The sequence below is a fragment of the Equus przewalskii genome, chromosome 3 (assembly GCF_037783145.1).
Source record: "Equus przewalskii isolate Varuska chromosome 3, EquPr2, whole genome shotgun sequence".
In the NCBI taxonomy this organism is placed as follows: Eukaryota; Metazoa; Chordata; class Mammalia; order Perissodactyla; family Equidae; genus Equus; species Equus przewalskii.
The window spans coordinates 65,221,136-65,246,776 of record NC_091833.1 but is presented as its reverse complement, the minus strand read 5'-3'; the positions used below and the strand labels follow the sequence as shown (position 1 = coordinate 65,246,776).

Sequence of the window (25,641 nt, the reverse complement as noted above, 5' to 3'; positions counted from 1 at the left end):
TTGTGTATAATGCTGCAATGAACACAGGGGTGCATGTATCTTTATGCCTTTGTGTAGGAAAAATTTAATTGTTGCTGTGACATGAACTTAGCTGGTTGCATAGCGTTTTAAGAGTTGTTAAGGGAAAAGCACAGAAGAAATATATTCTTAACAGCATGTGATCAAATGCAAGCAAAACAAAATGAAATAAGCCCAATTTTTCTATGAAGAAATTTTAATATTGTGTAAAGTTAATTTCCAAGATTGTTCCAAGACCAAGATTATGACTAACCCAATACTGTGGGAAAATATCCATTAAAAACTCCATAAGCATGGTTTCTAATGTCTGGCTAGTTAAGCACAGGAAATTGGTAGTCAATATCAGCAAGTCATTTTTGCAGCGTCTGAGATCTTGGCACTGTGAGAATCCCTCCATTGCAGACACTTTTATGTTTGTGATGCAACAGACATTGTCTATATTGGCAATGTCAAAGTTGGATGGAGATGCTAGGGTAATTTTAGAAATGGCAAGAAGATGAACTTTAGGCTTTTAGGGTAAATAGAAATATCTCACTCGAATTAGAGCCCCTAATCAATGTGGCATCACAGTACCAAAAGTTATAGAGTTAATAGCTCTAATGGTCTCTGAAACAACAATGGGCATAAGTATGCATTTGAAAGACAAGTTATGTTTTCACTTGACATTTCTCAGTGGCTGAGCCAGAATCAGTGTGTTTCCCTTTGGTTTTGTGTTAAATACAATTTCCAACATGGAAACATGAAGATGACAAAAGGTAAATGATTCGTGAATAAATGTCCTAGTGTGAGCAGGACATTATTGGAATTAGGGAAAGAGAAATGTGGCCATCAATCACCAGTGAACATGGTACAGTAGATCCAGCAGCAAGGGGTAATTTACTTGTGTTCTTTTTTGTTCATAGTGAGACAGATTAATCATATACTCTTTCAAGTGTATTAAAATATAGTAGAGTCAAAAGTGTAATTTCATGGGGCCCATCCTGTGGCCGAGTGGTTAAGTTCATGCACACCGCTTCGGCGGCCCAGGGATCATGAGTGCAGACATGGCACTGCTCATTAGGCCATGTTGAGGTGGCATCCCACATGCCACAACTAGAAGAACCCACAGCTAAAATATACAACTATGTACTAGGGGGATTTGGGGAGAAAAAAGCAGGAAAAAAGAAAAAGTGTAATTTCACATGGTTCATCCTAATACATTTTAGGCAAACTACAGTGGTGATAAAAGCCTATCTCTTCAAATCACATTTTTTGTTCAAGATTTTCTCCATTTATAGATAGAGATTTAAATTTGAAATACACCTACACTTGATGGATAAACTTGCGTATGTGATTCCAAATAAAAATAAAGTATGCTTTCCTATAAATGAGATAGGAAAATAAAGGACTATGCTCATAAATAAAATGATTATTTACTTTAGTCTGCACTAATGTGTTATGACTATCTTATAATATTATGAATAATTGAAATTATTATGACATGTATTTGAATGTAATCTTTTGTGCTTTTTAATTCCTTTAAGAAATAGGAAAATGTAATACAAATACATCTACATGTAAAATCTACACTAGACTCTTTTTCTTCCCAGATAATTTCAGAATTAGTATTAGGTTTAGGGTTAATGTTAGGATATTTTTAGAATAAATAATTTTAGGTATTTTCTTGGAAAATTCTGAGTATTTATCATTCTATCTTTTGCATCAATCATTTCAAATCAACAATAAACTTTAATGAGCAGTCTATGAAATGAATTAGAGCATTAAAAATAATTATAGACCCTAACTACTCTGATACTTAGTAAAATAAACCAAATTATCAGCAACCGACAAACTGATAACAATCTAATAGATTAGACATGAAAGTCATCATTTATGAGAAACAAAAGATCATGCTAAGCCTTGCTGAATCCTAACCCCCTACTCAGCTCCTGAGTTGATATCTATAATCTGAAAATTATGGGAAACATGCATATTAATAAAAGTCATTTAATTGGACTGTGAATGGGAAGGAAAATTAGGCAAGCAGGGTTGACTTTTTAGGATGGATTCAAGGCAAATATTGAGTGTTGTCTCCCCTTTGGAAATTAATACACTGACTCCTTTGTCTGGAAAACCCAAGCACTAGGTCTTTGAACACTTGGTTTTACATAGACTAGGTGCACAAAATTCCATCTGAGTTTACCTTCTCCCCTACCTCCTTGTTTTAGTAATATGAATGGAACGTTACAACTAGCCTTCAAGTTTTGCCTCTGAATAAAAATAATTGACTCTGAGATAACCTGGAAACAAGTTTAAGTATAAGGCACCTATACAAAGTCAGAGCAAATACTGAGACAAGATGAAAAACATGCCTTGAAAAAATGTATACAATATTGGAGAGAAAAACATAAAAACGACAAACTTAGAATGCAATTAGGCATAGTACCTAATTCAAAAAAGAAGAGATTTTCAGTATAATAAGAACATGAGGATTATGAAACAACATAAAAATCAGATTATAAAACAAGGAGATGTGATAAAGGATAAAGGTGAGCTGTTGAAATAAATTGTTAAAAATAGTGCTTTAAAGGATTATAAAGGAATTAGAAACAGCAAGCAATGTTCATGGAGAAAAAGTGAATTCACTAATTTGTGAACTACTAGAGGAAATGTCAGGGAATTAATAAAAGTAAAAATTGATTAGAAGAATTAGGAAATAACAGAGAAAGAAAACAAATCAAAGTATTTTAACATAGAGTACATTGAAATCTGACATCCCTGAAATGGAGAAAAAAAGTGGCACTAAAAGACAAAAAATTAATTTCTGAAAAGAAAAATTGAATAATGTTTATCCTAGATTAATGGTGTTCAAAGGATACACTATAACCCAGGGAAATTGTAGGGAATGATTTATAAAGATACATCACAATTAAGTTTCTAAATTAAAAAAAAAAAATTCTTTTCCAGACTGAAAAAGAAACACTTAAAAAGAAAAAATAATCAGCTAAGCCTCCAAATCCTAGAGCAGCATTTAATGCTAGAAGACCATGAATTGTACTTACAGAGTTCTGAAGAAAAGAAAGTGAGAGCTAAGTATATTATATTCAGATAGGTGTCATTTTCATATCAGGGCAATGAGCAAATATGGCTAAACATGATCTCAGGGAAGTCAATATCCATGAGTCTTTATTGAAAGAAAATTCTATATAATATATTCAGTTAAGAATGAATCCAAATATTTTGGAATAAAAAATCTCTATTTCAATGGTGATTACTGATTCCCTTAAAATATAGCAAAAAAGACTAAATAAATGTGAAGAAAATAAGTGCCATAAATATTTACAAATTAAAATTTTAAGTAATACATATTGGAAATAAGATTACTCCCATAGCATAAGTTCAACTGTTACTGGCTAAAATTAAAACACATAGTTAAAAATAAACACTCAAAACTAAATATACGTACATTATATTACTCCTAACCTTGGTGAGATTTTTCAGAGAAAAAATTAAGATATAATGATATATTGTATCTAAAGCTCAACATAGTTTATAGATTCATTTCAATTTATCTTAAGCTAAATTAAATAAAATTTAAAATTTTGTTTAAAAATCCACACACCGTACCAATCTATATTTAAAAAATTATTAACTATTCTAATCTCTTCTCTCTCTATATATGTACATACTGATGAAGGGTATATGTCAGTTTTAACAATGATTATTTTTGAATAATTAATATGGGGCAAATTATCACTTCCAATTTTGTACTTACTGAATGGCTATAATATTTAAATAATCATATATATTTATAAAAATAAGCATATTATCCAGAAAAAGATGTGAACATTTATGTAATCATTAACATTATTTATTTTGAAAAACATTGAAAGAATATTTGAAATCTTAGCTTTTTTTCCCCAATTTTAGCAAATTACTTCAGCAATTTGGGAAACAAAATAATCAAGTAGTTTTTGTATTGGTCATATTACAGCTGTTATTTGAAAATCGACCAATTACAAAGGCATGAAACATTGTACATTTTCCACTATGAAGAGTAATATAATCAATGGTAAGCCTTTGAAAGCAATAGTACTTACGAAGGATCATTAGTTACTGTTCTCAAGGCATTGAGCAAATCTTCACTTGTCATTGTGTTTATGTCCACCTCCACAGCCGCTCCTTTGGCCTTCATGTGAGCAATGTTATCAGGCTGATCAGCAAACATAGGAACTCCCACCATAGGGACCCCATGATAGATAGCTTCATAGATACCATTGGTTCCACCATGAGTGATAAAAGCTTTTGCTTTGGGATGACCTAGTTTGGGAATTGGGGGAGAACAAGGTGAGGATTTCATTATAACATATTAAAAGAACTTCAGGGAGAGAGGAGGAAAATCTACAGGATAACTCAATAAAGAAGGTGGTGTTTTCTACAAAAGCGGAGCACATGGGGTCTTGTTATTTCATAAAGTTGTGACCCCAGGAAAAGGCAGAATTAATTCCCTCTGTGTAGTCTGGAAAGACTTTACTGAGGAGGTGATATCTGAACTGAGGTTGAAACTGCAAGAGTAACGAGAGTCTTAACTGAAGATGCTCTTTTGTGAACCAGAGGAAGCATGAATTTGTAAAATTAATGGCCAATTCTTTAATTATATCTGCTTTAAAACTGGAAGTAAAATGTGAAAACTTTAAATTATCAAATATTTGTTAAATTTATTTGTTGTTAAAGTTACTTAACTTATCCATCATTCAACTACACAGCTTTTTTTTCTCTCAGTCTTACCAAGAAGATCATTCTGTGGCATCCAGTCATAGAGCCGAGTATTGGCTCCTAATGTGGCTGGTTTCTTTCCTGCGTACCTCCATAAAACCTGTGGAAGACAGTGTTTTAATTTTGCAAGTAAAAACACACAATTAAGGCATTTTAAAGCTTTAGTGTTACTTAGAAATCATGTAGCCAGCTCTACTTTATTTGACAATTGAAAGGAATATAAAAAAGGTGTGGTCTGCACACTTTGAAAGACATAGTAGGACTAGGGGCCAGCCCCATGGCTAGTGGTTAAGGTAGGCTCTCTCCACTTCAGTGGCCCAGTTTCTGTTTCCCAGCATGGACCTACACCTCTTGGTGGCCATGAGGTGGCAGCAGCCCACATAGAAAAGAGAGGAAAATTGGCAACAGATGTTAGCTCAGGGCGGTCTTCCTCAGAAAAAAAAAAAAAAAGTTATAGTAGGACTATTTATATCTACTTTTTTGAAAGGGTTTGTACTAATAGTCTATTTAGTATTGTCACTTTAAAATGATATTTATCACTTAAAAGCTTTTGGGAGTGAGATTGTGAGTGAAGAAATAGAAAACAAACCTGACTAATTTAATCAATGAGAGTATGGGGTTAAAAAGCATTAAAAGAAACATGAATACTGTGTAAATTTGTTTATGTCGTGAGGCCACCCTAGCTCTCAAGTTTCAAATGTAATGTTTTCCAAAAATATAATTAACTTTAGATTTTCATTGCCTAGTTTGTGGATAATTGATTGTCTTTTCTTCCTCCCTCCTTCCTTCCCTCTTCCTTTCTCGCTTGCTTGCTTTCTTTGTTTTTTGTAGTTTTTGAGGGAGGCTGAGATAAAGGTTTGCTTATATTCCATTCTTTAAAGAATTGTCTGGTTAGGATGTTAACCTTTTGTTGCGCACTTTTTCTTTTGGGGCACTCTGTAAGACAAATTTCTGGTTAAATACTGAAAGGTGGCAAACTCTTTAACAGAATAGTTTAGAAATAAAAATCTAAAGTTTTAACAGGCCTAATTAGTATACTTGCCGTTAAAGAATTTTATGTACTTTAACTAATATATAAATATAAAGCGTCCTAGGATATTTCATGAATGAGTATTTAAAGAGTAGAAATCTAGATTTGAAATAACAACAAAATTAAAATTAATTTAGTATCATAAATTTAAAAAATATAATGTGACAATAATTTTGGATTTTTTAATATTTTTAACCATAGAAAATCCAATTTGGAAAGATTAGACTTCTACTTCTAAACCAACTACACTTTGATAGAGTTCTAATAAAACCTAGAGATCTGATGTATATTCTTGAGCATGATTCCTCTCTACTCTACATGTAACCTCTTCTTTACCTGGATTAGGGAAGTAACACACTTGAGAACTTTGGGAGTAGTCAGTACGGGTCATAAGATTTCAAATAGTAGAAAGTGATTGGGATCTTAACATTTTCATCTTTATTTCACTGAAAAAAAGACTTCATAAAAAGATGTATTTTCATAGTAATGCAAAGGCTCAGTAGGCAAATAAACAAATGTGCCCAAATACAATATGTTAATGTTTTGTGAAATTTTCCTTATAGGTGGTGCCAGTTATGCTCAATGTATAATGAGTTTCAACTTGCATCTGGAAAGAGTGCTATTAGCCACACTCTCTCTTCGACTGGCAAAGCAGCTGCTTACTAGGATTGGAGGTTGTACTGACCTTCTGTGGAATCTGGGCGAGGGCTGAGGCAATGAGATTGGCTTTTTCTTCTGTGAGATTTTTAACCATTGACCCCAGAGAAAACACCACAACACCATCTTCACCTGAACTTTGGACAAATTCTTCCATTTCCTGCAGAGATAAAATTCTTTCTCTTATAAAAGGGCAGGGGAAAAAAATTTCACCTGCACTTTAAATAAGCAGAGTCAAGAGAAATGTCAGAGACATCCTTAGACTGGTTCTGTCTTCTGCCACATAGAATCATCTAGTCTCTTTAAGAGGAAATATGTCTCTAAAAACTATGGCTTAAGAATATAATGAGTGATTACAAATTAAGTCATGGAACCTAACTGTTATACAAAATGAGTAGGTGATATAGACAGCTCTTCTCATGGTATGTGGAACTATTACTCCCAGGGCTTAATTTTATGAACCCACAGAGTTGTTTGAAAACTCATAAAAATATTCCTTGGGAGGAATATTCCCCAAAAAGTTGCCTGAGCTAGGCTTTTAAAACTTTTAGCATGCCAGTTTATAGCCAATAAATTATTAATAAATTGACCTAACTTCCTCTTAGGCATTCAAGATATTTTTCTCTTGTTTATTCTTTTCCTGATTAATAGGGCTAAAAAAGAATTTTTTTAGACATGAGATATACAGTAATATGTTTAAAAAGTGATAACACAAACTCCTGCTATAACATTTAAGAGACAGTGTTTCTCTGCCTTCTCATAAGAGTGTGACACTAGCTGCATGCCCTTAATTTGAGTCCTAGTACAGAGGCAAAACATAAATTTCTCTGCAAATACAATTCTGTTGGTCACCACTTACAGTTATGCAAATTGGGCACTGCAAAGTCTGGTATTGGGGTCTTTCACATCGTAATCTATGTGAATGTCCCCCTCTAGAGATGTGTCAGGCTTTCCCTCTGTAACTATTTGTGGTTGCCCTGCAATCACTCTCCCTTAATTTAAGGCTAGCAGAATTACTAGGGGAAGGATGATGCCATAAATAAAAGTAGATTTCTATTTTAGTTGATGTTAGGAGGTTATCTCTGAAGCCCCAGGAATTGGTGTTTTACCATTTTAATTTGTCTATGTAAACAGATGGTTATTGAATTAAAAAAATATGTATACTTACGCACATGTACACACACACATATATTGACTTACACACCAACTGTTTAATTTGGATTCTTGATTTGACTGTCTCTCATTGTTTTTTAATGCATGTATCCACGACTGGCGTAATTCTTTCATCAGAGATATAAGCCATAGTTGGTATTCATATTGCCCAATGTCTATATTAAAAATTGGGTGTGAAATGGAATGATTTTATCCCTCTTGCAAAACATGTCTGAGTCATTTTTGTGAAACTCTATGTGTGTGAGAAGTGGGGATTGGAAAATAAACATAATAGTGTGGCAAGGTATTATCTAACAAGCCATGAAATATGCCATGTCTCTTTCTGTACCTTTATTTAGATATTGCTTTATCATCTCCTGTAATAACACTCAATAGAGCTTGCTTGCAGCAATAACTTGACTGGTAAAAAAAAGCATATTCAGAATCCTGAAATGAAATTATAAACTTAAATATGCACCTTACCCTAGACAGAAATCAAGAACTCTCCCCAGATTACCATTTAACCTGCAATCTTCCACAGAAATTATGCTCATTTACCTACAATCCAAGCAAATGACTATCGACCTCTTCACTCCTTATTAGTACAGATAGTTAAACACGTTTACCTATTATTCTTTTCTGCTCCTCAATATTGTTTTCTTCCAGCATTTCTGTCAGTCCACATTTGTTCTTTGATAACTTTGGAATGTGGTATATGATTTTAATTTTCATTCCCAAAAAACCTAACTTCATAGTCATAAAAAACATTTCAACATTTAGGTCTCTCAATTATGTGACTTCTACTTTATGTTGATTCCCAATCCTTTTCTAATGCTCTCTGCTGAGACTGAGACCTTGTATTACCCGGATGATTCCTAGAAATCCCCACTTGAAAAGTCACTTTGGTTCCTTAAAGTGAATTTGAATTCGAACTCAAAATTGTTATCTCAAAAAAGTTTTTCCATTAATTGCTTCCTCTCCCAGTAAAGATCATTGCTATCCAGAAGTCCTAACAGGTTCTATGTCTTCAGTCAACACTTACTTCTTCTTACTGACCAAAGCCTGTGGAATCTACCCCAGAGTTTTCATGAAAGCATCTTTATCACTCAAGCAATTATAGTAAGTGTCCCTGTTCATAAGTCCATCATGCTTGTTGGGAAGACTACAGTAGTCACCTTAGTGATTTTCAAGGTTCTGGCTTCCCATCCCTTCCACCCAGTACCCACACTATAGGCACAATGCCACTTAAATTACTTCATTCTTCAGCTTAAATATCAAAGTCCAAAATAAAGTAATATCACTCGTGAGAGACTCCTATGACTTGGAGGATAGATTTGGAGCGGCAAACTGAAGATATCCAGTAGCATATCTCTTTTATTGAGGCTGTAAACTTTAAAGGAAAATCAGGATCTTATCATAAGATAAAAACATCTTCTACTGTAATAAACCTACCTTAGGTAACGGTTTGGCAGGTTTACAATGCAATCCTCCTACAAACTCAAAATTAGGTAAGTATGGACGAGGAAATTCAAAATCCCAATATGTCCGTATTAGCCACATTTCTGCTTTCCCCATAATCTCACATAATGTAGTGGGTCTTCCTAGAGAAAGAGGAAAAAGTTGGGTGGAGATTATTAGCATATATGTTTGCTGGGGAAAAAATGTACCATTAATATTCTGATGCATTATTAAGGAAAAAATAAATCTAGGTCTTCCAGATTACTTACCATGTCTAGATGTTAAAAGAAAGAGGAATTTAAAGTAATAAGGAAGGAAGGAGAGAGGCAAGGAAGAAAGGAAAGTAGGATGGAAGAAAGCGAGGTAAGAAGGAGGGAGGGAGAGAGAATGTTTGGGTAGTGAAGGAACAGTAATGTGTAAAATTAAAATAAATTCAATAAAAACAAACTCACAATAATAAATTCTTTAAAAAAAAGTTCAATTAAGAATTTAACCACAACTCCAAGTACTGTTGAATTTAATACTCACTGTTTCTCTCCAATTAAGTGACAGATTATAGATTATTTCCATCATATCAGCACCAAATCACCTCTCAATGGTTTTCTAATTTCCATTCAGGAGTGTATTTCTACCTTCCAGCTTATTATAGTTTCTGGTTCACTCATCTTGTTGAATCCAACTAATATCAGTTTACCTTATTTTCCTAAGTTAAATCCCATCACTTCAATCAATTTGCCATCATTTTCTCAGTAGGAATTCCCTGAGTAATTCATACCCAAAACAACTCCCTTTGTAATGTGAAGTACCCATATATACCTGGCAAGTATCACACACTTATTTTAGGGTTACTTTTAAATGATGTTTTTTGAAAGGGACAGATTCTAAGTATTAATATTAGGAGATTTGTAGTGAAGAACAGTTATTTGCAAAGGACCGAGTCAACCATTTTCACACACAGAAAACATGTTTTGCACCTAAGTAAATAAAAACTCAGACGAGAATCCTTCTTTCTCAACGGTTCTAATCAAAATTGATGATCATAAACATAACAAGGTGGATAGCCTCCTTTTAGAGTCATTATGTCGTAGCATTTGAGTATATGTCTGAGGTTACCTAGTCAAATGCCTTAATTTGATAATAACGAAGCATTTCCCAAGGACACTCAGCTTGAAATTACCAGAGGTTGGATGAGAACAGTACTTCACAGCTTCCATGCCAGTATGTTTATATCCTTTAGATATCTTGTTCCATGTGTTTGACATCCTGCCTTGATTACCAATTCCCTAGGTGAAATTATTGTGCATAACCTGTAGAGCACTTTGTAAGAAAGATAGCTTAAAGTAGTCACTAAAATTTTATATTTGAAGCAGCGATGCACAATATGAAATATAAAGCCAATCAAAAGTGAAGAGAATGAAATTTAACAAACGTATACAAAGTTTACGTATCAATAATTTCATACGACATTTTAAATGCTATACCGAGGAACTAAGAAAAATATGGAACTAAAATTTACCACCAATCTTTTTCCTATAATTATTATACAATATGAGTCATGAACACAGTGGAGAATTATATAAATAATATATAATTAATAAATGGGCTATTAAATCTGAGTTACTATGTAAATATTGTTATTGTTTTAATCTTACATTATGTCTACTGAGATGGCTTTTAATCTCAAAGAAGTCTTAGAGGTAGCTTGAATTTACAACAAAGTGCTTTAATGTAAGTAAGATAGACAGGAGGGAATTTCAGTGGGGGACGGTTACCAATCTCTTAGAAGTAAGTCATGTTATCTGGTTATCTAGAGACAACTTTTGTAGACTCCCTGGCTTATTAACGTCTTTCCAAAGGCATGTGGGAAAACTAATATGTACCATTTCTGGGTAATTTTATTTCTTTAGAGCAATCTTTAGATCACAGCAAAGTTGTTGGGAAGGTGGAGATACTTCCCACATACGCTTGTTCTCTAAAAAATCCTCTGGGCTCTGCCTAGTCATCCCTCTTCCCACCCCACCCTGGCAACCACTGAATTTTGTTGTCTCCATAGTTTTGCCTTTTCCCCGAATGTCATACAGTCTGTAGCCTTTTCGAATTGAATTCTTTCACTTAGTATATGCATTTAAGGTTTTTTGATGTCTTTTCATGGTTTGATAACTCATTTCTTTTTAACACTGAATAATATTCCCTTGTCTGGATGTACCACGGTTTATCTTATTCAACTACTGAAGGGCACCTTGGTTGCTTCCAAGTTTTGGTAATTATGAATAAAGCTTTTATAAATACCCATGTGCAAGTGTTTGTGTGAACATAGATATTTGAGTGATTTGAGTAAATACGAAGGTGTGAGATAGTATGGTAAGATTATGTTCAGTTTTGCAAGAAACCACCAAAGTGTCTTCCAAAGCAGCCGCACCATTTTACATTCCCAACAGCAATAAATGAGAATTACTGTTGCACAACTCACCAGCATTTGGTGTTGTAGGTGTTCCACATTTGGGCCTTTCTAATAATAGATGTGTAGTGGCATCTAATTGTCGTTTTAATTTGCATTTCCCTCATGGCAAATGACATGGAGCATCTTTTTATATGCTTATCTGTCATCTGTATATCTTCCTTAGTGAGGTGTCTGTTAATATCTTTGACCCATTTTTCAATTGGGTTTCATGTTTTCTTATCGTTGAGTTTTAAGAGTTCTTTTAATATTTTAGATAATAATCCTTTATCAGACATGTCTTTAGCAAATATTATCTCCCATTCTGTGTCTTGTCTTTTCATTCTCTTGACATTGTCTTTCACAGAGAAGTTTCTAATTTTATTTTTTATTATTTACTGATTTATTTATTCTTTCATTCATTCCTTCATTTGTTCATTCACTCATTCATTTTTGGTGAGGACAACTCACCTTGAGCTAACATCTCTTACCAATCTTCCTCTTTTTTTTACTTGAGGAAGATTAGCCCTGAGGCAACAGATGGAGTAGGTCTGCACCCGGGATCCAAACCCACAAAGTGGGGCAGCTGAAGTGAAGCATGCAGAAATTTAAACACTTAGCCATGGGGCTGTCCCCTGAGAATTTTCTAGTTTTAACAAAGTCCAGCTTATCTATGTTGTTTTTCATGGATTATGCCTTTGGTATTGTATGTAAAAGTCATTGCCTTACCCAAGGTCATCTAGGTTCTCTCCTATACTATCTTCTAGGAGTTTTATACTTTTCATTTTACGTTTAGATCAATGATACATTTTGAGTTAATGTGAATGATATAAGGTCTGGTATAGATTCATTTTTTGCATGTAGATGTCCACTTGTTCCAGCACCATTTGTTGAAAAGACTATCTTATCCATTGTGTTGCCTTTGTTTCTCTGTCAAAGATTACTTAACTATATTGTGTGAGTCTATTTCTGGGCTCTCTAGTCTGTTCCATTGACCTATGTGTCTATTATTTTACTAATACCACACTGTCTTGATTACTCTAGCTTTATAGTATAGATGATTTGAAATCAGACAGTGTCAGTCCTCCAACTTTCTTCTTCTCCTTAAATATTGTACTGGCTATTTTGAATTTTTTGCCTCTGCATGTAAAATTTAGAATCAGTTTGTCAATATCCATCTTTCAATCCAGCTTGCTGGGATTTTTATTAGGATTGCATTGAGTCTTGGATCAAGTTGGGAAGAACTGACATCTTGATAATATTGTGTCTTCCTATCCATGAACATGAAATATTTGTCCATTTATTTAGTTCTTTGATTTGCTTATCAGAGATTTTATCAAATGCTTTTCCTGCATTTATTGATATGAACATGAGATCTTTCTTTTTTAGCCTTTTATTGTGATGGATTACATTAACTGATTTTTGAATATTGTATCAACGAGGATAAATTCCACTCTTTTGTGGTGTATAATACTTTTTATACATTATTTGATTCACTTTTCTAACATTTTCTTGAGGACTTTTGCATTTATATTTATGAGAAATATTGATCTGTAGCTTTCTTTTCTTGTAATGTCTTTGTCTGGTTTTGATATTTGATATTTGTTTGGATTTGATAATGCTGGCCTCATAGAATGAATTAGGAAATATTCTCTCTGCTTCTATCCTTTCTTAGGATTTCACCTCTTTGCTTGCACAGCCCATATTTTCTTGCATGCTGACCACTTCATCCATTAGAGCTCTTAGGATAGTAATCAGAGTTGTTTTAAATGAATCTTGGGTGACATGTACTAAGTGAAATAAGTCAGATGGAGAAAAATAAATATTATCTCATTTACATGTAGAGTCAAAAATAAAGCCAAACTTATAGAAACAGAGTAGAATGGTGGTTGACAGGGGTGGGGGAAATAGGGAGATGTTGATCAAAGGGTACAAACTTCCAGTTATAAGATGAATAAATTCTGGGGATTTGATGTACAGTATGGTTACTGTAGTTAACAATAGTGTATTACATACTTAAAAGCTGTTAAGAGACTAGCTATTAAATGCTATCACTACAGAAAAAAGTAATTGTGTGAGGTGATGGATGTGTTAACTAACGTTATTGTGGTAAACATTTTGCAATATATATATATGTGTTAAGTCATCATGTCGTATACTTTAATCTTACACAATGTTATATGCCAATTATTTCTCACTAAAGCTAGAAAGAAAGAACTATTACAGAATAAAGCAAGTAAGATGATAAATAGAAGCAAAACCAGTTAAGTAACGAAATTTCTGAATGACAAAGCAAACATTGCAGATAAGTAAAGAAAAGAAGGGACCTTGAGTAAATGGTGATGGTACAACTCCTTATCACTGTGCAAGACTAGGAAGAAAGAAAGAGAAAAGTAGAGAGAGAAGAATACAAGGAAGAAGGAAGAAGGAAGAACAGTAAAGGAAGAATAGAAAAAAGAAAACTAATTGACCCCAATCTACAAAACACACAAAAATAAAATACTAAGTAGATCAAAACATTCAAAGGAAAAGCAAAACCATAACTCTCTGAAGACAATATAAAAGGAAACCTTTATGTTTTCACAGTAAGAAAGAATTTCCTCAAGTGCATAAAGAAAAACACATAAAGAAAATGGTTAATTAATTCAACTCCATTACATTTAAAACATGAAAGTCATCATATGATATTTAAGAGAATGAGAAACACATCATAAACTGTGAGAAGATATCTGTAATACCTAAAACTGATAAAGGCTTATTTAGAATACATAAAGAATTTGTTGAGTCAATAATGAAAACACAAGCAAACTCATTAGACAAAATAAACAAAAGACATGAGCAGGATATCTACTGAAAAAGAAATGGAAATGGCCCTTAAAATATGAAAAGTTACTCAATCTCAGTAATAATCAAGGACATCTAAATAAAACATAAGATATAATTTCAGATGAAGCAGATTGAAAGATTTAAAAAATCATTTGTTTTCAGGATTATAAAATTAGAACATAGTGACAGTTGCAGAACTTTCTGTAAATATACTACATATTTACAAAAGTGTACACATGGCACACTTAAAATGTGTCAGTTTTATGGTATATTAATGGTATATTAATTATATCTCAATGCAACTGTGAATGAAAGTCATTCAGTGATACATTAAGGATGTGGAGCAATGGGGACTAAAATACACTGTTGGTTAAAGTTTAAATTTTATAATCTCGGTTAAGTATAAATTTTTGAGAAAAGTCTGAATAATTACTTTCAGACCGAAGGGGAAAAATATAGGCAGTTTATACTCTATTGATACTATCGCTTTTACACAACAGGATACACATACAAGAATGTTCATACATTATACAAAAAACTGTAAACAACCAGTTGTCCATCCATAAAATGCCATGGTATAGTCACACAATGGAATGCTATCCAGAGCTTAAACAAAAAAGAAAATGCATGATTGCATCTCGAAAACAGTATTGAGCATAAGTAGCAAATCTATGCTTTCATTTGTATGATATTCAAAAAAAGAAACAATAAAGTGCTGAGAGAATCCCATATAGATAGTAGACTTAAAATTTCTAAAAGAATGTTCACCAAAGTCAGGCTTGTGGTTTCCATTGGAAGAACAGCATTTCTAAGATACTGACAACAATCTATTTATTACCTTGGCTATAGGGCATACAGAAATTTATTTAATTTTTCTTTCAATTGTACACTTACATTTTATACACTTTTTTGTTGGTATGATATTTTCTAAAATCTGAAAGTACATGCATAATATTTTAAAATATATAAAAAATATTTTTTGTATCTGTATAAATTAGTTTAAAATTCCTAAGTGAATTGATGGGCTTAAAAATATATTTGTAAAGCATATCATAGAAAAAAAGCTTAAATTCCCTAAAATGCCAGAAAAGTTATAGACCAATAAGATAAACAGTCCAAAAGAAAATGGAATAATTGCTGCCCACCTTAGAAGAGGTCTGAGGATAAAGCCTAAATGGTTCAGCAATTTTAGAGGATATTGTGGCAGAGATATAAATACAGTAAGTTTAGGGCAATATTTTATGTAATACGAGAATTGGAACAACCCAAGCAGCACTCAGCACTAGACTAGCTCAGTGATTCATTGCCTCCATTCAAATGGACACTAAGTCAATATAAAGAATAATGTAGATTTTAAAACATTTTGTGGAAATATGTCAAAACTACATCAGGTGAAAAATAGAGGCAAAAATGAATATTTAGTAATTGCTCCTATTGGTGCAAAGAAAAAAAAGACGTATATGCATACTTATGTTTAATGCATAGAGAATATCTTGATGCAAAGAAGTAGAGTTAATAGTGCTTACATAGGAGAAATATGAAACCAATTATCATTCATTATATATATATATATATTTGTTCCATTTGAATTGTTTTTTTTTTTTCCTGGGGAAGACACCCTGAGCTAACATCTGTTGCCATTCTTCCTCTTTTTGGTTGAAGATGATTCACCCTGAGCTAACCTTTGTGCCAATCTTCCTCTATTTTGCATGTGGGTCACCACTACAGCATGACCGCTAATGAGTGGTATAGGTCCACACCTGGGAACTGAACCTGGGCTGCTGAAGCAGAGCACAGGAACTTAAACCGGAGGCCACAGGGCCAGCTCTCATTTGAATTTTTGACCATTTGTATTAGCTATTTTTACTATGACATCAAAAATGAAATTATACTTATGGTGCATTCAAAATTGCCTAAAGAACATGAGAGAATACAAGAATGAAAATAAATAAAAGTACTTACAACAAAAGAAAAACTTGTTAAAGATGATAGAGTTAAAAATTTGCCATTGTTTCTAAGGACTACATTCATTCCAGTGTTTATACATGAAGAGCTCTATACCTTTTCTCTATTTATGCATAATGTGACAAATGTCCTAGAAAGTTATTGATCGGAACCAGGGAAACATTCCCAATTATCAAAATATATTTATAGTTCTATGTCTTACATTTATTTCTGAGAGTAGAATTGAGGCCAAGATCCTGGTCTTATTTACTTTAAATCTGTAAAGCCTAATGCACTGCCTCTACCCAGGTAGTGCTTGCAAATTGTTAAATCACTTACTGTGAAATCAATGCAGGTACAAATTCAAATCATGTATAATGCTAACAATTTTTAAAGTGGGTTCCTTTGAGCATTAGTTCTGTGAAACAATATCTATCAGAAAATCATTGTTATAGACTGAATTGTGTTCCTTTAGTTTTCATACATTGAAGTCTAACTGTGTTTGCAGATAGGTCCCTTAAAGAAGTAATTAAGGTTAAATGAGGTCATGGAGGGGCCCTCATTCAATATGACTGGTCTCCTTATAAGAGGAAGAGACACTAGATATGTGCACCCTCAGAGGAAAGACCATGAGAGGGCATAGTGAGAAGGTGGCCATCTACAAGCCAGGGAGACAAGCCTCAAGAGAAACCAGCCTTGATGACACCTTGATCTTGGACTTCTAGCTTCCAGAACTGTGAGAAAATAAATTTCTGTTGTTTATGCCACTTAGTCTGGGGTATTTAGCTATGGAGATCCAGCAAACTAATATAATCAGGGAGTTAAATTAGTTAATATTTCTAATACCCAATTTGATCTTTTGTTTGTTAATTCATGTTGCTTCATGATTCTCAAAAATGGTTGAAGTGAAAGCCAGCCTCAGCTGATGAAGTCAAATGAGAGTTACATCTGTGAAAATTGCAAAGTAAAACCATTCCTTATTCCAGGGGCTGGCCTGGTGGCCTAGTGGTTAAGTTCATGTGCTCTGCTTTGGCAGTCTGGGATTCACAGGTTCAGATCCTGGGTGCAGACCTATGCACCACTCATGGAGCCATGCTGTGGCGGTGTCCCACATACAAAATAGAGGAAGATTGCCACAGATATTGGCTCAGGGGCAGTCTTCCTCACCAAAAAAAAAAAGCAAACAAAAAAACCAAAATCCTTATTAGAAAAAGTGAGCAATTAAAAATAGATAGAATAAATATAATTAGTGAAGTAAAAAACAATATGCTATCTTTCAACCCCAAGCTATAAACTCTTCTAGAGTTTCTATTTAATTTTTCAGGTTTCTGTATAATACTACTCCAAGAAGTATAAAGCATCCTAGAAACTTTTCAGTATGACCAGCCATGATGAAATAGTTCACATAGGACTTACTGAAGTTTCATTCCGTATTTATGAGAGAGATAAGAACGGCAGGTACTCTAGCTCAACAGGAGAATGGTATAAATTTGAAATGTAATAATCCATGATTCTCAAAATTTGTGGAGCAAAATTCAGACAAATTAAATTATATACCAAATTTTTTCTTTTTTGAGGAAGATTAGCCCTGAGCTCACTACGACCAGTCCTCCTCTTTTTGCTGAGGAAGCCTGGCCCTGAGCTAACATCGTGCCCATCTTCCTCTACTTTATATGTGGGACGCCTACCACAGCATGGTGTGCCAAGCAGTGCCATGTCCGTACCCGGGATCCGAACCAGCAAACCCTGGGCTGCCAAGAAGCAGAACGTGCAAACTTAACTGCTGCGCCACCGGGCCAGCCCCTATTATATACCAAGTTTAATCCCATTGTTAATATAGCTCAGGGTTCAGTTTATTCCTGGAATCAGGGAAGAAGATTATCTTATTCTTACTACAAACATTAAACTCTGTCAATAAGAAGTCAAACCTTCTCCATTATGAAAATTCACCATACCAGACTTATTTATGATATTCTATATCTGATAAAATATACATCTTCCATTGGATCAACATTTATTAGTGTGTTTTATGTTTTGTTTCTTTTGATAACAACCTATTAAGTATCAAGGTATCTTACAAAATGGTTAGATGACTATAAAGAAAGAGTAACCATGGCAAGGTATTTCTTGCCTCCTTTTCCCAATTAGTTAGTGATAACAGTTCATTGTTATCATTTGTAGAGTTTCATGTGGCAGGGAAAGTTTTAAAAATATATTCCTTTTATGTTCCTAAACTTTTCTTAAACCTTCTGTTTCTTTTAATAACTACTTTAGAATAAAAAGCAGAGTCTCTTACCTAATACTTCACTGTAAAACTGGTCCCAAAGCTGAAAGTCATATTGGTGGAGGAAAAAGTCAAATAAAATAGAAAACAATAAATTTTTTACCCTTTGCAGAAAGGTCATTTTGTCTGCTAGTTTTCCCATGGCAACAGGCACGTAGGAAGGTGGAGCTGGAATTTTCCCACAGTATCTCTCAATAATACCACCCAGAGAGAACCTTAGCGTGTACACAAAAGGGACTTCCAGCAACTCAGCAATCAGCTCTCCACAGGGCATCACAGGGTCTATAACCACTACATTGTAGTTGGTTTCCTGGAGTTTCTTCATGAACGTCTGGTTGTAGACTACACTCTCACACAGAAGTTTTAAATGTCCAGTAATTTGAAGAAAGAACTCTTGCAGTTTTCTTGCAGACTGCCAGAGTGACAATGTTGGTATGACATTGGTAGCCAAGTCTAAAAAGTCATTTAGTGAATTTGCAGCAGTCTCTCCCTCCTGTGGCACAGGAATCACCTCGAAATTCAGTGCGGAAGGCTTGCTGTAGTCAATGATGAAATTATATGGAGAAACCAACACAGTCACCTCGTGGCCCCTTTCTGTAAGTTCCTCCAGAATAACCTTTAGATTGAGCCAATGGCTCATGTCACAGGGCCACACCAGGACCTTCCCACAGAATCCATGGCCAGTGAAGCAGAGCTGCAGCAGCAGAGTTGCCAAAACCCATTTCTCAGACGCCATGGCGGCAGCTCCCTCGTGCTGCTTTGCAGAGGTTGTATATTGCTGGGCACAGAAGTGAATTGGCAATTTAGACATAGATCAAGTTAAAAATTAATTTCTAGAGTTAGGAAATGACACATATGCAGAGAACCTTGTCAGTGTTGGTGACTCAGCACGGTATTATATGATATTTTTTTCAGGAGGAGATATGAAATGTTTAAATATTTTGCAGGAAATGGTTGCAGCATTCTAGAAGTTTATTTTAAATATGTTAAAATAAAAAATTATATTTTTTAATTTACAATTTTTAAATATGAAAGAAAAACATTTAAATAAGTCTAGTAAATAATATGGTATACCTTATGGAACATGGCGATTGATAATTTGGGGAAACATAAGAACATAGGTCTTGCCATAAGACTGGTTTCAAGATAATATGTGGATAACACACATACATCAAGTAATAACGGGAGGAATACACTAAATATTATACAAAGGTACAGCATTTAAGGGCCACAGAAGACGCTGCCACTCCAATGTGAAGAAAATCAGATGAAGCTTCAGGATGGAGGAGGCATTTCAGCTGAACACAGAAGCAAAAGGAGGATTCTGAAGGTGAATGGAAGAAATAGAGAAAAAGAAGGATGATATGGAAATCATGGTCATTAAGTATATAGTTATCAGTTCAGATTATGTACAGAGCAAAGGCTAACACAGAACAGTGCCGAAAAGGAAAATATTGCTTAAAATAGGACACTTTGGAGAGCCTTAATCTGCATAAAAATTTGTCTACTAAAATTTTCAAATCAAGTTCAGAAAATGATCAAATTTATCCTTTAATGAAACTATTCTGGCATCTACATAGGATTTGAGCCGTAGAGAAAAGAGAATGTATGAGGGGTTAAAAATAAATATTAAGAAAGAAAGATTTGATGAGATTGTCAGGGAGAATACAATTTTAGTTTACGAATGGAAAACACAGAATGAGTCTTATGGTTAATGAAAAGTGAGAGATGACTGGCATTTAAAAAAACAAAGAAAGTGCTCAGTTTATAGTTTGAGCAACCAGAGTATGATAATGACAAGTAAAATCATGAAACGCTGAAAGAAGAGTAGCTTTGTGAATATTTTTTGACCTGCAGTGTGTGAGTTAATGATAGGACGTGTCTGTGGAGATATTGATTTGACCCATGAACACTTGCATATCAAGGGAGGGGTCAAATTTAGAAACATAGAATTTGTGTCCAATCATCCGTCTATATTTTAATCCTATTCCAATTCCAATTCTTCTCCAGTCCTTTAATATGTCATACCTTAGACAAGTAATGTTGAGCACTTAGTATATGCCAAGTTCTATGCTGTGCACAGGGGATAAAGAGACAAGCAAGATCAGTTCCAATTCAAAATGAGTTTACAGATTATTGCAGAAAATAAATCAGTTAAACCAAATTGTCAAATTTAAGGGAGATGCATCTTAGATGGTAGGGATGAATTGAGGAGAGGCAAAGCCCATGAAAGATGTTGCTTGGTGGAAGAAAGGAATGACAAAAGAATGCTTTAGCTAAGTCGTTAAGAATGGCATTTAGCAGACTGAAAATAATCATTTGAAATTAAAAGACACTATTAATGTATCTGTGTTTTAAGAAGTGTGACATTGTTATATCAAGGATTACATTCAGTTGCAAAATTATCTTCAGTTCAATAATTTGAAAGAGACATATTGAAATTTAAAATCCCTTGAGAGTTTTTCTGTTTTCCTAAAAAGAAGCCCCAAAGTACATTTGTTTAGAAGGTATAAAGATAAATCTAGGGTCAAGGGTTGGAGAGTTGTACTGTGTTGCATAATTAGGCTTTGCATAAAATTCTAGTGATAACCGGTAGACAGCAGAGGCTGAAAAAGAGTCAGAAACAGGAAGCTAGGACAAGACCATAAATCTACTAGACGAAAACTGGGACAGTAGAGTTGTAATCTTAGAGGATGAAAGTCCTTTCATACAGGATAAACAACCCAAAAGTGATAAGGAAAAGAGACCCATAAGTTCATCTACTCACTATGGCAAGACTGCTGAGCTGCTAACACAGTTTAAATAAAGCCAAGGAAAGAGCAATGATATATAATACAGCTCAGAAATTCACCTCAAAACGTACGTGTTATTAGAGAAATATCTCTAAGTTATTTTATTCTATGAAATACCTAAGGTAGAGTTCAGGTTAGGTAGAAGGATTCACTTGGATAAATTTAAAAGTACATGCACATTTTTGCTTATGTCAAATGAAACACTTAAAATTATGTATAAAATTTCCCCTTTGAAATTCATTTTTGACTTGACCAGAAAGAAAAAAATCAGCAGACACCCTAAACAAAAGTAAAAACAGGAATTCTGAGGTACAAGCTTTCACCAAACTTGAGTCGTTTCTTTGAAGGATACACAGGATGTGGCAGGAGTAGGGGAACAGGAAATTCTGAAATCTTGCCCAAGACCCCCCACCCCAGACATACATTCACATAATGCTAGATTCCCAAGATGCATCCACAGTTTTACAAATGAATTCCATTACACAGAAGTTTTCAGTAAGGAAAATTGCTGGTTTTGACTTGGCACTGTGAATTAAAAAAAAATCTTCCCTTAGAATTCTTAACACAATTAGCTTTTATATGGGTTTCCAGTTCAAATTCCAACTAGAAAAACTCTTTGAAGAAACTTTGACCCAATCTTCAAAGGCTTCCCACACACAAAACTTCAAGGTAAACAAGCAGCTCCCTTTTTCAAGGAAACAAAGCTTCAGAACTGAGAATCAGCAAAAGCAACAGAGACCAGAAATAGAAACACAATGATTTGAAATAGTATGATTATTTGAAATAAAATCTAAAGTTATTTTGTACAATATGTTTGAGTATGAAAGCAAAGCCTGAAAATATGAGCAAAGAACAAGAAATTAAAAGGAATAATTGTGAAAATTTGCTAAAGAATCCAGAATTTTTAGAAATTAAATCAACAAATGAAATTTAAAACTCAATGGATAGATTGGAAAGTGGATTAGACACAGTTGTAGAAATACACAGTGACCCAGAAGAGAAATCAAAAGATATTATTTAGAGTTGAGTTCTGAAGAAAAAAACATGTAATAGGAAATATGATAGAACAGTTAAGAGTCATGGAGAATAGACTAAGATGTCTGAATCAAGTTGTTGGTTTTGCTTACTTGGTACCTTCTCTCTCAATTCTTTTTCTACTCTTTGAAGCTTGCCCTTTTTTAAGTGCAACCAGTCTGCACAACTAAACCCTACACTTATGCTCTTTTAACCAAATCTTTCCATTAATTTTAATTTTTTAATAAAGAATCATTTTAGACATAGAAAGTTGCAGATGAAGCTTAGAGATCTCTGTATACTCTGCAGTAATTATTACTATGGGTATTTGCCTAATGGTCATTTTCTATTTCCATTTTTCCTTCTATAGTTAGTAATCAGAATTTTACTATAAAATATAGCAAAAATGTGTTCAAACAAACTATTAGTATAGTTTGCATAGACTCACATATCTCCCTACAAGATACTTATTAAATACAAAGGGTAAAATAGGGAGAATCCTGATAGACACCATCTCAACTAAACGATCAAAATTTTTGTCTCCAATAATAACCTATCTATTTAAGTACCTCCTGATATGCCACACCGTGGGGACAAAAGATCACTTCTGTAATATTCTTACCAAAAATGTATAATCTCTCTCTAATCATGAGAAAATATCAGAAAAACTCAAACTGAAGGATCTTCTAAAAAATAACTAGCCAGGAAGAAGAAACACTGTGGGAATTATCACAAATTGGAGAAAAGTAGGCGGCTAAATAAGCCAATGCAAGGGGGAACCTAGATTGTATATTGGAAAGAAGGACATTAGCAGGATAAGTGTCAACCTGTTAACAAGAATTCCTAGTTTTGATGAATTTATTATGGTTATATAAAACGTTAATATTAAAAACCTGATTGATTTAAATTTTTCCATTATTATTTATTTTCGTTGAAGTATTATTGGCATACAATATCCTATTGGCTTCAAGTGTACATCATAGTGATTTGGTATGTATATACAGGAAAAAATGATCACCATGATAAGTCTAGTTACCCTCTGCCACCATACAAAGTTATTACAATATTATTGACTAAATTCCCTATGCTGTACATTACATCCCCATGACTTATTTATTTTATAACTGGAAGTTTGTACCTCTTAATCTCCATCACTTATTTCACCCACTCCCCAACACACCCCTCTTCTGGTTACCACCAGTTTGTTTCCTGTATCTATGAGTCTATTTCTGTTTTGTTTTGTTTGTTCATTTGTTTTGTTTCTTAGATTCTACATGTAAGTGAAATCATATGGTATTTGTCTTTCTCTGTTTGACTTATTTCACTTAACAAAATACCCTCTAGGCCCATCCATGTTACTACAAATGGCAAGATTTCATTCCTTTTTATGGTGAATATTCTATTGTGTATATATATATATATATATATATATATATCTCACATCTTCTCTATCCATTCATCTATCAATGGACACTTAGGTTGCTTGAATAGCTTGGCTATTGTAAATAATGCTGCAAAGAACATAGTAGTGTATATATCTCTTCATATTGGTGTTTTCATCTTCTTTGGATAAATACCCAGAAGTGAAATTGCTTGATCATATGGTAGTTCTATTTTTAATTTCTTGAGAAACCTCCATACTGTTATCCAAAGAGGCTGCATTAATTCACATTCACACCAAAAGTGTACCAGGGTACTCTTTTCTCCACATCCATGTCAACCCTTGTTATTTTTTGTCTTTTTGATAACAGCCATTCTGACAGGCGTGAGGTGATATCTCACTGTGATTTTGATTTGCATTTCCTTGATGATTAGTGATATGGAGCATCTTTTTATGTGCCTGTTGGGCATCTGTATGTCTTCTTTGGAGAAATTTATATTCAAGTCTTCTGCCCATTTCTCAATCAGGTTGTTTGTTTGTTTTGATATTGAGTTGTCTAAGTTCTTTATATATTTTGGATATTAATCCCTTATCAGATATATGATTTGCAAACATCTTATCCTATCCATTTGGTTGCCTTTTTGTTTTGTTAATGGTTTGCTTCACTGTGCAAAAGTCTTAGTTCAATGTTATCCCATTTGTTTATTTTTGCCCTTGTTGCCCTTGCCTGAGGTGACTGGTCCAAAAAAGAAAACAATGTTGCTAAGGCTGATGTCAAAGAGCTAACTACCTATGCTTTCTTCTAGGAGTTTTATGGTTTCAGGTCTAAATTCAAGTCTCTAATCCATTTTGAGTTTATTTTGGTATATGGTTTAAGATAGTGATCCAGTTTCATTATTTTGCACATAGCTGTTGGGTTTTCCCAACATCGTTCATTGAAAAGACTATCTTTTCTCCATTGCATATCCATCCTTGCTTCCCTTGTCATAGATTAATTGAACATATATGCATGGGTTTATTTCTGAGTTCTCTATTCTATTCCATTAATCTCAGTGTCTGTTTTAATGCCAGTGCCATACTGTTATGATTACCATAGCTTTGTAGTATAATTTGAAATCAGGGAGCATGATACCTCTGGCTTTGTTTTTCTTTCTCAAGATTGTTTTAGCTGTTCTCTTCTATATTTATTAATTAGAATTTAAGAATTTCCTGTTTATTAAATTATTTATTTACTTTTATCAGTATAACTCATATAAATTTATTTTATTTGATAGATTGCATTCAGTTGTTATCATCGTAAATTTTATTGCTCAAATTGTCAGAGATTTTTGGAAATTTTTTTTATATTTGATCCTACACCCTTTCGATATGGTGCCATCATTTTTAAACATTTTTTTTACTTTCTGATGTTTCAGGCTCATCAACTATTTTCACTCCCCCAACCTTAAAAATAAAGCATTTCTCCAAGGAACGCTGGCTCATTTTATTAGAAAATGGCATTTCATTTAAAAATCAATATGAGCATGTTAGGTACATTCATTGCTACTGGGTTTTAGTCTTATTCAGCAGATAAAACTAGTAAATATATGTATGCATAGTAATACATAAATGGCTATCTATAGTTACATTCATATCTAGCCTTCTATGTTTATTTCTAAGACATTTCTTCAATAGTCAGAAACCTGTCTCCAAATATCACTATATGTTTACTTCTTCTTTTTTTTTTCCACTGAGGAAGATTGTCCTGAGCTAACATCCATTGCCAATACTCCTCTTTTTTCACTTTCATTAGCCCTGAGCTTACATGTGTGCCAATCTTCCTCTATTTTTTTGTATGTGGGATACCTCCATAGTGTGGCTGATGAGCGGAGTAAGTCCATGCCTGGGATACGA

General features: G+C 33.7%; 1 protein-coding gene and 1 long non-coding RNA gene across 6 annotated transcripts in view; one reads left to right on the top strand and one right to left on the bottom strand.

Annotated features, from left to right (window-relative positions):
• Positions 1 to 25,641, top strand: part of LOC103565312 (uncharacterized) — a 102,230-nt gene that overhangs the window by 9,525 nt on the left and 67,064 nt on the right. The window lies entirely within an intron of this gene.
• LOC103565311 (UDP-glucuronosyltransferase 2A2) overlaps positions 1 to 25,641 on the bottom strand; it is a 66,929-nt gene that overhangs the window by 2,451 nt on the left and 38,837 nt on the right. For 2 of the 4 annotated variants that reach the window (XM_070614742.1, XM_070614743.1), the window contains exons 3-6: positions 9,065 to 9,213; positions 6,489 to 6,620; positions 4,786 to 4,873; positions 4,098 to 4,317 (exon numbers count right to left, since the gene is read on the bottom strand). In XM_070614742.1, coding sequence (XP_070470843.1) covers positions 4,098 to 4,317; positions 4,786 to 4,873; positions 6,489 to 6,620; positions 9,065 to 9,213 — 589 coding nt within the window. Of the gene's footprint in view, positions 1 to 4,097; positions 4,318 to 4,785; positions 4,874 to 6,488; positions 6,621 to 9,064; positions 9,214 to 18,573; positions 19,356 to 25,641 lie in introns of those variants that run through there. The other 2 variants (XM_008541326.2, XM_070614744.1) reach the window with 2 other exon arrangements.